We start from the raw sequence: 12,528 nt of genomic DNA, 5'->3' as shown, positions 1-12,528 counted from the left end.
CTAAATATAAAGAAAATTATTCCCCATGCTGGCAGTTCTGGCTCCCCAAAGAAAATGCTTGCTTTGCAAGACTCCAAAACCTTCTGTTGCAAGGGAAGGGGAAAAAAAATGAAATTATATGGTTGTTTTAATTTGAGACTGAGTTTTGCCCTGCTACTGTTAATGTTATAGGGAGTGGATATGTGTCTGCTCTCAGGAGAGGTGGGAGAAAGCAGCTGAGGGGTTTTGGTCAGCTAAGGTTGTTCTGGCTACTTGTTCTGACAGGCTTTGCTCCCCGAAGTGAACAAACGCCTGGTCAGAATGAGTGACACACTTGTGTGTTTCCCAACATCTGAGCTTTCTGTGAAGTGAAAAAGGCAACCATAGCTTGTGGTTTGTTTCTAAATGCTACAGTTACAACACGTAGGCAAGCTTCTATTCTGGAGAAACTGTGTAATAGTTTTATTGTATTTTTTCTTGGGGAAGAAAGATTATTCCAGACACTTCCAAGGGGTTAATGAGCCATTCATTGCGCTGTGTCTAGTGTAGATTTAATTTTTCCTAGTAATCAGTCTGAGTTTTAACTTCTGGGAACGTGGATTCCGTAGTGCTTTAGAAGATAAGGTCAGTGAAGCCTACATCTTACACTCTTGCTGTTGTTTGCAATTCTCAAATATTAATAGAGCCTGACAGCTTATGAAATGATCCTTCACTTTCTCCTGCCTGTGTTCAGAAAACCAGTGACTTTTGGATTCATTTTACTTGTGATGTTTCTTTCTCTTTCTGCTTCCCCTGCTGTCTCTTGCTATAAGTCAGCATACAGAATAGATGCTTTATGTGCAGTCAGCTCCTCTGAGCAGATCGCTCCTCAGCGGGGTCAGAGGTGCCGCTGTAGTTGGTGTTCCTTGTCAAGGGCTGCTGCACGTTGGAGCAGACAGTTTCTATCTGTTCACTTACTACTGCAGCGAACCTGAAGTCAGCAGAGCAGAAATACCATAAACCTGGTAAAATTCAGTACATGGCTGAGTCGAGTTGTGCCTCTGTGTCCTCACTGTCAGTAGAAAATATTTGCAGATTGAATCTTCACAGTCACTGCTTGTGTTCTGTGGTGGTGTTAGTTCTCATTCTGACTAGGGCTTCGTTTTTGGTAATGAAAAACTGAAACTTCTGGAGCTGCTTTTGTGTGTGTGTGGTTTGTTTTTTAGAATTAGTGGTAGCTTTTGTAGCTAAGTAGGAAAAAAGACTTCACTAGTGTGTGAGCAGGACCAGCTGACTATATCTTTTGGTAGCTTCTGTGTGAAGAGTTGTGGGAAGTGATTGTTACAAGTGCTCTTGTCCTCCCTTCATGGTCTTTGATTGTGTGCTCTCTTCAAGTCTTCCTTTCCTGTATTTTTGTTAGGCTAAGAAAATAAGTAGATCTAATATCCTGTGAGTAATAGCTTGAATGGTTCCCTGAATTGCAGTTGTGGTGCTTTTATGCCAAAGATTTGGTGGCTTTTTAGACAAATGGGCAGTTCGGAAGAGGTTATCAGATAATACTCCTTAATGCTCGTGTATATTTTCAGAATTCAAGGTGTCTGTATTCCGAATGTTAGTCTGAGTTCAGAGTACTTTCACATGGTATTTCTGATTCAGCTTGTCTGCATGAAAGCAGCTGGTTTCGCCATAAGCAGGTGCACAATGTCAGTGGTCTGCAGAGCTTCTGTGGGGCTCTTCTGAATTGCTGCTGCTTTGTTTTGGGTTTGGGAACACTGATAGCTGTTCCTTACAAGTTTTCTTAAGTTGCAGTTTGTGCTGCAGTGAATAAAGCCTGGTCACTGAAAGCTGAAGCTCTTCCCATCTTAGAGGGGATTGGGTCAGTTCTGAGGATTGTTGTGGAATATGTGTTGGAACAAGTTGGGCCAGAAATACTCTTCAAACAGTGTGAGGACTTTGACTCTCCAGCATACTACAGAAGTAAGAGCCCCAAAAGATGATGTTTTGAGAAATCTGTCTAGCTTTGGTTGTATTTTCCATTAACGTCAAAGATTTGTTTCTGGCCATTATTTCTCTATTAATAAAAGAGGGATAGAGAGGGATAACTATTAGCCATGACTGCCATGTCAGTCTTTCAGGTTAAAAAATTAAAAAACAGACAAAAAAACCACACCTTTTGTTGAATAATCTTCAGGTTTCTTCTAAGAATGAGCAGATGTTTCTCTGCTCTTTTGGGTTGCAGCGGAAATAAATATACCCTTATATACCCTTGCTCCTTAAGAGAAGTGTGTATTTCTTTAGAGGCACTTGTAAGAGTTCCTCGGAAACAAAATTACTAAATAAAGATGACACAGCCTTGCAGAGAGTTCTTGAATCATCAAAGTGTTGTTATCTCCCATTCCAGAGATGGATTAGCCTGTGTAAGAGCTGTAAATCCAATCACTTTTTCTTTTTGTTCCCCAAGCTAAGTCCTTACACGTGAAGACTTGACACCCAGCACCTGCTGCTGTACTGATCATGGTGACTCGCTGTGGTCAGTTTCTCTGGGGATGTGGAAAGAGCAGTCTGTAGGTGCTTCCTGGTTGTGCCCTTTTCAGAAAGGCCCGAAGAAAGCCTGAGCTGCTCCTGCTCAGGGACATGTCCGTCTTTCCACTTCACTCACAAGCGTGCACGCCAACAAACAAACAACCCAGCCACAGAAAACTATTAAGTGAGCACCTCCAAGAGAATGATGCTTATTTTTAATAACAGTGACCTGAATGAATGAGGTAATGTTTTTGTTAGGGAGTTGGTATTGATGGCATAGTGGAGTTAAGCAGGCACATCTAAAGAAGCAATAGGCCAACGTGCATCTCTTGCTGTATGGTAAAAAAAATTCTTCCCACTCCTCTGCTGTGCTGTGCTTGTGTCCATTTCCTTCACCAGGTTCATGTGGACCCAATACTTTGTACTGGTGGATGATGGCTGGGGAGGGAACAACCAGCAAAATTATTTTTTTTTCCTCATGCCTCACTTCTGTACAGTGTCCCCCAGCTTCATCCATTTCCATGCGTTAGCCTCGTGTCGTGTTGTCTGTGATACTGGTGTAGAGAGCACTGCAGTGGTACCAAATTTCCTTGAGCACACTCGGGAGCTGGTGCTGCTTCTGGCCTCCCAGCATTGTCCTTGTGCTGCCACCTGACTGCCTCCACTGCTGGTGTCCGTGTGGCTCTGGTGAGGTGGGTTGGGAGGCTCAAGTCTGCTTTCTTAGCATGTTTGACAAAATTTCGGGGTTGACTTGCTGGTCCCCTTCTGCTGAGTAGGATGAGGAGTGGCTGTGGGTTGCACGATGGGGCAGGGAAGGAGGAATTGGTGCGGTGGCAGCGCTGGCTTTAACTGGAACATGAGCATGGCTTAGGTCTGCTTGGTAAAGCTATAATGCCTCCTGAGGTTCAGAAGAGTTTGTGGACCTAGGCTTAGAGATGCATATTAGTGTTCCAGTTTGTGCCTGTTCTACATTGGTATCTTATCTTTGAGGATTTCCTTGCATATCCACAGGAGATTGGTTAATACATCACAGCTTTGTTTTGTAAGGGTTAAAGTCTACAGACTGTATCACTGCTACAGTATTTGGAAAGTAAGAGTGGAAGAGTGGGTGTAGAGATGCTTTTGAAATGGCAGCATTCACTTGATGAACGACAACTTCTTTTCTTTGTTAAAGCTGAAAACAAAGTTATATATTCTACCAAAGCAGCTGTGCTCTATATTTAATTTGTAGAAATTCCTGTTGCTATGAGTGGGTGATAACTGCCAGCTGAGACACTGTGACTTTGTCAGAAATGCAGTAGAGAAAGTGACTAGTCAGTGCTGCCTACAGGCTGCCTGAAGCTTCCCAATGTTTTGTAGCATCACTAACCATAGTTATGCAGCCTGTGATGCAAAGTACATGAAGTACAGAGGTAGCAGATTTTTGTCTGATAACAGATCCTTCCTACGCTAGGACTCGTGACTGTTTTTAGTATAAACATGGGAAAGGTGGCTGTGTGGCTTTGAGTGGGTTGTTTGGCCTCTTTATTTGTAGGGTTGGGGAAAAAAAACAGTCAAACATACCTACACTTCAGATGTCACATGTCAGAATGTCAGTCCCACATCAGTAGGGACCATACTTCTCCATATAGCATTTGGTGGTCTGTCAAGAAGAACCAAAGGCTCCCGATGTGGATAAACAAATGCAGTAAGTCAAATCTGCTCTCAATATAGGTATTTCAGGAGGAAACATCTGTCTCAGGAACCATGTGCTGTTGTAGGACAGCTTCTTGCAACAAAGAAGCCATGCTGGTGGTACTGGACCCCTGCCATTTCAGAGCATTAAGAAAAATAAAGAGCAAATAAAAAATCACTTTCCTTTTTCATCCTGTGACAGTCCTATGATGGGTATGGCTGGGGCGCCTCCCCAGTTGTATGGGGAAATGCGGAGAGATGTGTTACAAGTTGTTGGTCAGTGATGACTTAAGCAGGCAACGGTGCTTATCAGTAAGGACACTTCTGACGCTCCTGGTGCTGAGTTTCTCTGCAGCTGGAACTTGAATAATTGGATGCAAATCTGTGTTGAAGAGGGCATCTAACAAAGTAAGACCAGACTGTGCTTGTATTTTGGTTCCTGAATTGCTATGCTTGCTTTTCTGTTTCAGATTGCACCTTCAGGCTCTTAGTCTGTGTAACTGAACCCCATTTTTAAGGAATGTAGTGATGTGAGACACTTTGCTGTGTGATGTGTGCTGGGGCAAACGGAGACTTGAACACAGCTCAGTGAGGTTCTGCTGCTTTGTCCTAGCATCTTCCTCTTTTCCCTGGATCCATCACACTTGCTGACTACTTAAAGTGTATGAACCTAGATTGTTAAAATATGAGTTGCCATTTAGAGCTAGAGATGTAGCTATGTAGTTAGTCTAAGGGATTCAAAGCTGGGAAAATCAACTGGTTGCTCCTTCTCTAGTGTTCTCTCAGTAGCACGCTTAGAAAAGCACGCTAGGAAACTTGTGTCCAAACAGGCTTTCTTTGCAATGTCTTGTAATTGTGAGATGCATAAATGCTGCCTGTGAAGCTGGATGGGATGAAAATGTCAGCAACTGAAGTTGAAGTAGGGTGTGAGGAAATGGAACTGTCTATATCTTAAGAATGTGTGTTGCAAAACTAAGCTTATGCGTGTGACTGGGTTACATTTAGAGAAGTAATTTCCAGTTATTGCCTGTAGTGCCATAAAGTAGCACTTCCATTATTGAAGTACAAAGGTTGTGTGTGTTAGCTGGTGTCTCTGTAGTTGTTGGGTTCTTGTTATAAATGAGCCGTGACCATACAAACTAGTAATAGGATGAGTTTTTGGATGACAAAACTTGTCAGTGTTTGATTAAAACTGAATGGGATTCAACTTTTGTACTATTGAAATAACGAGCTAAGGTTCTAACGGTGAATATTCATACCCTAGCATGAGAAATTTTGCAGGTATTGTTTCTGTGAGAATGTGCAATACATCCTTTAATCTTTCTGCTATTTCTCTGTAAACAGCTTAGTAGTTCATTGTGCACACTGTCTCTTTATTAGAGCTGTTCATGGCAAAAAGTTTCAGTTCTTATTTAAACTCAGTTTTATTCCATCTCATATGGAGGTTTCTCAACTTTTTATAGTAGCTTTTAAGCAAGCTTTCTTCACTAGTGCTCCAATTTAAAAGGCTGCATCAGGTACATAATGATATAAAAACATGGTGATACTGAAATTCTCTTCATCTGCATTTGTGCTTGTGTTTCTTAACAATAACAAACTGATAAGCTTTTGAGGATGTTGCTGTTAAAGAGCCTGCACCTCAAGATAATTGAGCTCTTGCTTCTCTCTGGTGAGGTTGCCAGCCAGTCATCCTGAGTGCTGGACAAGGGCTCCTCTGCCCAGTGCAATGCTCTTCTGGTAGCATGCATATTTCTGCATTCATGTGACATTCGTTTCAACCAAGAGAAGTTTTGTGCCTTAACCAAAGTGTTTCAAACTTGGAGTTTTCTATGAAAGAGAGAGCAGAGTATTTTGTTGCTGAAGGGTCTTTCAAGATGCTGTCTAGAATTGCCTGTGGATAATGTGTCTAAAACAACCTGCATAGGTATCATCTTAAAGTTTATTTAGGTGATGTCTGGCTTTATTATATATAAATTAATCAATTTCCAATCAAGTGGATCAGTGTAACTAGTATAACACCTGCCAGTTTTCAGTGGGGTCTGAAAATTTATCTACATGCAGTTGTCTTGGGTTGGAAAAAGCAGAAATTGTCTGCAAATCTTTCAGTCTTACTTGCTGTATGAGGTCACCTGACTTTCCAGTTATTTTTTCCTGTAACTTTGTAAAAGTATGGAGTGTTTACTGAAATGTTCTCTTTAGATTTTCTGCACTGTTTCTGCATTTCTGATAACTATCTCATGGTTAGGCTGCCAAGAAGCTTTCTGGATGGTGATAAAAAGGAGGCGAACGTGTCTGGACCATGCAGGGACTTGGTTTGGTTGCAGGTGGAAGCCAAGCCAGGGACAGGGAGAACTCTGGAAGGAAAATCAAAGCCTACCTGGGATCCTTGTGCATAGTTTCCTGGGCGGAAGATGTCTGTCATGTGTCCTATCTGTGTATGTGTGGCTTTAGCTTCGGGGAAAGGCTTAAGGCAAGATTTGAAATGCCTGTCATGAGACTTCAGAAACAAGTTTTTCCGAGATGACACTGATAGTAGTAATTCATGGTTGTCCTGGAAAATGATCAGTAGTGTACTTACAATAAAGAATGTACGGGTATTTGTTTCTCTCCCTGCTCTTTTGGTGTGTGTGTGTGTGTTTTTTTTTTTTAACACCCAGTTACAGATTGCTTTCTAAAAGAGATGTATTTGCCTTCCTATAACTGTGGCTGCAGTGGTGATCTGCAGCTAACCATTCCATGGCACTTTTTCAGACTTTGCAGGCTAGGCTTAGTTTTTGCATGCTGTCTGTAGATGCCCAGGTCAGCATAGTCCTTGAAGTCTGTTTCTTAGCGATGAGGTGTTTGGAAAATTCTCTCTGCTTGCTTCTGTTGCAGGTGTTTCCTAAATGTCTTATGGGAGGAAAACATTTGTCTCAAGTGCACGGAGGGTTGAAATCTGGAGCTGCTGCATGGGGTCAGTTGTAGGCAGCGTTTGTTGTGTGGTCAGTTCTCTGAAACTTGGCTGGGTGGCTGAGTGCTTTGTCTTTCCAGCTTTCATCTTAAGAGCTTGTCCTCTGTTTTTCTATCCATGGCATTTCTGCAGAAGTGGGTTAGCTACAATACAAAAAGCTTTATTTAGTTCTCTGAAATGTTTGAGCAACAATTGCAATTGAACCTTATCTCTCTCTCACATATAACGAAACATGAAAACAGAACTCTGCAGAGCAGATCAGCTGTCTGATGGTGTGGCTTTTCTTAAGAATAAAACCTCTCGTGGTGTACTCTTTTGATAAAGAAACATTAAAATACGGAAAGGAGTACAACTCCCTGTTGCATTTAGCACCATGGACACTGAAGTGTTCCAGGTAACCACTTGGAACAGATTGCTAGGTCTGGGGTGTTGGATGTAAAATCCACAGGGTGTGTTTAGACTTCTTGCGAAAGTCCAGGCAGCTGTCTGTGTAAATACAACGGCTTTGAGGGAGTGAGAAAGCTGATGTGGATCTTAGGGTAGTTATATAGCCAGTTTCCTTTTTGGGTGTCCCTCCCTGTTACCATGTTAGTGCACTTAAAGAAGATAAAGTTATTAAGCAATAAATACTTAGAAGGAGTTTGGGATACGCAAAAGTTTGTGAGCTGACTTCGAACGTACTTCTGAGTGACATGTGGTACAGGTTACAATAGTCCTTTGTTAACAGAGTGAAAGATCTGGAAAAAATTCCTTGTTCTTAAAATCTTTGACTGATTCTTTCAATTTTTTTCTCTTCTATGCAGGCGCTGTGTTATAGAAGATGCACTATTACCGATATTCTAATGCAGAGGTCAGCTGTTGGTACAAATACCTGCTCTTCAGCTACAACATTATCTTCTGGGTGAGTACAAAATGTAGAAACAAATAGTTTGGGAGTACCTCAATTTAATTAATTTCCTGTGCTTCCATTCAAGATGTGTCTAAATCTTTAACTGAAACCAGGTAGCTGATTTATAGTGTATGTCCCTGGTGTTCTGAAGTTGCAGAAGCCTATCCCATGTACAAAAGTAATTATTACTGAAAATTATATGGATACTAATTTCTCAGTCTTCCTCCTCTCCTACCATTAGATGGAAGATAAATGAGTGAAGGAGAGATAATGGTCTTTTTTATTCAGAAGGGAAAGATCTGCTTTAAGGATTTGTCAAAAGAAAGTAGTCTCAGTTGTTGCTGACAGGGCCTCTGTCCTTTGGGTGATGGAGGCCACTAAATACTGGTTGTGTGTTTGGGCAAAGGTTAAATCTGTCCTTAAGTGCACTTACGTGGCATGTTAGGTTGCTTCCCTTTTTAATATAAGTGTCTTCAAATATATCTCTTCAGATCTTCTTTGATCTTTGTGTTGGAGTGTTGCAGCTATAAGTACAGTTTGCAGAAGAGAAGGAAGGAGTTGCCGGCTGTTAACACATTTCTGGGGCTTTAGAATGTAATCAGGATCTTGAAGGTTATGCTTCCAGGATAGCAAGGCTGTCTGATGCCATCTTTAAATACTTGATTAGGGACTAGCTTGCCTCTAATGTTTGTTTACTGTTAATTCAAAGAATGCAAAATCAGGTGTGTGGATTTAGATGAGTATGATGGTCAAGATGACCAAAGCACCTACCTTAGGAAAGGCAGCTGTTCAAAGGTCAGTATATAGCCTTGCATTAGAAATAGTATTCTCTGAGGGGTCGTGAGGCCAAAGGTACTGATCAATTGAACCTTTTAATTCTTTTCAGAATGTGTCGGTCAGGTATTAGGAGCTCACACCTGAAGTAATGGAAGCTTAAGTCATGGTAAGGCATAGGTAGTCACGATGAAGTGCAGATACAGGGACTTTGCCCAATGCTAGTAGCTTGGGTTAATGTTTTCATTCAGAGCTGAAATGCTTGTATAGTCTGCATAGTCTTCTCTAAATACTTCTATTTTTTTCAAAGCAAGAAGGGTCAGTAGGAATCAAAGAATGGTATGTGGTTGAAACATCTTGTTTAAGTTGAGTAAAAATTGTTTCGTTTCATCCTGACTTGTCTGAGATCAGTACTTGTGCTAGAGCAGACTACATAAATCTGATTTTTTGTCACTGTTCATCAAACCACCCCATCTTCCTAGCCTCTAAAGTTAAAGATTTAGATAGTTACTACTAAATCTATCTGTATTAACTTCAGAGGAAAAAGTCTGAATGTAAGCTACAGACAACAGAATCTTGTTCATACTTGTCAATAATGACTCGGTGGTTTGCTTGATTAACCCACAAAGTTCTGGTAAACTGGATTAGCATTTCTGTGCATTTTGGCTGCTTTGGTAGTATATAAAGAGTGAGCCTCTTTAAAAGATGCGTATGTGATGGGCAAAACTCTGAGTTAATTTAGAATCATAGAAAAGTCTAGTTTGAGTGGATCTTCTGGAGATCATCTGACTCAGTCTTCTCTTCAAAGCAAGATCCTTAGTGTAGGGGATCACTGCTCAAAGAGGAAAGCCAGGAATCTTGTGAGCTTCTTAATCATGAATTTTCTGCTGTCTTTAGTCATCCTAATAAAAATGTTAGAGGGCTAGGTTAATTCTGAGACTGAAATGTCTGGGTGCTGTTGGAAACCACAGAACGCTGCTACTGTCACAACTAGCTTACTAGTACACTGTTTTAACATGATACTGGAGCATTAAGCCCTAGGGGCTTGTGTGGCTAACAGGGCAGAAGAGGTGTGAGGTGTTGCTTGTCCACAGTATTGCCGTAGAACAAATGTTTGAACATAAGCGATATTTTTTCCCCTATCATTTGAGTACTTTTATCATAGCTTCCTGTGTCATAACGTAAGTCCTCATGCCACCAGCTCTGTACTTATTTTTCATCGTATATAGTACAACTCCCATGTACCTGTAGCAGAATGCTGTATGAGAAATAGTATTTCTTTGGCTGTGTTCTTTGAAGTTCTGGTTTTCAGAGAAATCACTGTGTTACTGAAGGGATGCTCTTATACAGATAGTGAGATGTGTGAAATGGACAGATTATTTTTTTTTTGTTGTTGTCCCCGTATGTATTAAGATTGTGCTAGACTGCTTCCTTTCTAGCAAATAAATAATGAAGTACTGTTTGGGTAAACAGTCCTTAAAGAGCTAAAATTATTTTGTCTTTATTGGGAATGCTATCAGTCATTTGTCTCTGCTTTTTTTTTTTTTTTTTTTTGCAGGAATTCATTTTTTCATTTCCTGAGGAGTTCTCAAGTTTTTGAATATTGATTGTATTCTCATGAAATTAATGATGAAAGTCTAAGGATTTTTCCTGTCCATAGAGAATCTTTTTAAGAGATGCAAAAATGTTGAGAACTTGAAATACAGTTTGTGGGTTTCCAATGATTTTGTTCTTGCTGGAAGAATTGTTCTTCTGCAGGTGTTAGTAGTTTTGGTAGTTTGCTCAGTGAATGGTCTAAAGCTTCTGCTGAAAAGTTATCATCAGGCTGACCTGGTAAATTATGTGTAACTACAACTCTTTTGGCAAGCGTGGCAGCTGTAGTTGTAGAACAGGCTATGTAAAAACATTGAGTGGGAGGGTAGGCGCTCTTATAAGCGAGTGCATGAATCTTAGCCAATGCAGTAGTTCAAGAGTCTATGACATCAAGCTGGCTGAGATGGCGAGTCTAGCAATGCATTTAATTGGACAAATCAGTGCTGTGTAGAAGAACAAAGTAAATAAGCTTCTATGCGCCTTAAAATAAGAGTGGGCTAAAAAAAAATCAGAAGGGAAATGTAACTACGTTAAAATCAGCATTTAAGGAGGCAGTGCTATTTCTGGTCAAGATTTTTTGATTTGCAGGACAGGTGCATGGGCACTCATGGGTAAACTGCTCAAATCTGCTTGCTGGAATGAGAAATGTGAATGCTCCAGCAGGTGGGCTGATAAAGTTGCATGCTGTGGATGCGGCACAGCTGCACTGGATCAGGTGCACAGCTGGGCCCAGGAGCCCTGCTGGATCCAGTGCCTCAGGCTGGGGCTGGAAGAGGTGGTCCAGCCTTTTTCCTCTGACAGATGGTTTGTTTCTACAAACTGGAGTTGGATTTGGAAATTGATCCCAAAGTCAGCTCTTCTTTGGCTACGTTATTTTTAAGTCCTGTCAGTTCCATGTGAGTTTTTTCTTTTTTTTTCCCAGAATGAGGGTGGCCACTAACGGGCATGAGAGATGACACCTTGGCTATGTGGACAGCCTTTTTGCCCATTTGAGTTGTTTTCAGAGAGATGATGCTAGCTAATCTGCATGTAAATATAGATAAACTGTGTTTGTCTTTCTGTTGTGCTTACTAAAGATGCAGTACTTCTGTTGTTGCCTTCCCTGCTGTAGCTCAAAATAAAAGTGAACTTGGTAAACTTCAAAATATGTGGTGTCTTAGTTTACAGAATACATGGACTTCTCCATCGGTGATTGGTTTTCTTCAGTTTGTCATGTTTCAAATTCATTTCATTTGATGAGTAGAAAAATACCGAACTTAAAAGAGGCAGATATGATTCTGTTACAGTATTGTAATAATGACAAGCTCACAGCTTTGTCATCCTTTAGAAATCTGTATTTGAAAGTGTGTTGTTTTCTTTTTCACATGGACAACTTGAGAGTAGAGCCTTAGTTCTGATGGTCTTGAGTTGTCTGACTGGCTTCCAGAGTCATTTCTCTGTGCTTTGTGCTTTGCTTTTCCTTCTAAGAAAGGGAGTGGAGGTCACAGGGAGGCTTGGTCTTGGACACGAGTTTAATGTGCAGTTCCTTTGTTTTCTTGCTTTTTAATCATGCTAATAAGATCAAACTTCTCCAAATACACTCCTTTGAGCAGTGTTGAGGCAGGATTGCAGCCCTGCAGTGGATGCTCAGAAGTTTTGGTGAAACCACCCTATGGCATGCAGCAAGGCCAGACCTCCTGCTGAGCTTCAAAGCTGCTTTCGGCACCCCCCTTCTTCCCGCTCAGTAGCTTCATTTGGTGTAATGAAATTAAAAGATTGCAGTGCTGTGAGAGAGGAAGGGCCTGGCTCTGGCACCTTGCCGCACTGAGTCATTCTGCAAAGGGAGCCTGAGTTGTGCTGTGGGAGCCCAGAGGAGTCAGCGGGGTGGGTGGGGCCCTGCCCTGTGCAGCACTGCTCTGAGCCTTTGGCTTTTGCTTTAGAAGGCCTCTGGAGTAAAAGGAAGTGCCTTAGTTGCTTTTCTGTCTGCAGTTGAAGGCTTTTTGGGGCAGCCCAAGAATTATATGTTGGCCAGGATGTGGCTATTTGAGTGAAGGATTATATGTGGTTTTGTCTTCTGAAGCCTTTTAGGCTGCGTGTAAACTGATTGCCCCTCTAATGAATTGAGGGGAGAGAGTGAAATAGGTTTCGGTTGCTGTCATCTTGATTTTATCTTCTAATTCTCTGTAGC

General features: G+C 41.3%; 1 protein-coding gene across 3 annotated transcripts in view; it reads left to right on the top strand.

Annotated features, from left to right (window-relative positions):
• TSPAN14 (tetraspanin 14) overlaps positions 1-12,528 on the top strand; it is a 42,972-nt gene that overhangs the window by 6,720 nt on the left and 23,724 nt on the right. For all 3 annotated transcript variants that reach the window (XM_038180826.2, XM_027459955.3, XM_027459956.3), the window contains exon 2: positions 7,909-8,006. In XM_038180826.2, the coding sequence (XP_038036754.1) occupies positions 7,926-8,006 (81 nt within the window). In that variant the 5' untranslated portion in view covers positions 7,909-7,925. The remainder of the gene's footprint in view (positions 1-7,908; positions 8,007-12,528) is intronic.

Source organism: Anas platyrhynchos, chromosome 6 (assembly GCF_047663525.1).
Source record: "Anas platyrhynchos isolate ZD024472 breed Pekin duck chromosome 6, IASCAAS_PekinDuck_T2T, whole genome shotgun sequence".
Lineage (NCBI taxonomy): Eukaryota > Metazoa > Chordata > Aves > Anseriformes > Anatidae > Anas > Anas platyrhynchos.
Note: the sequence above shows the minus strand (reverse complement) of the source record. Positions and strands in the feature narration are given on the sequence as shown.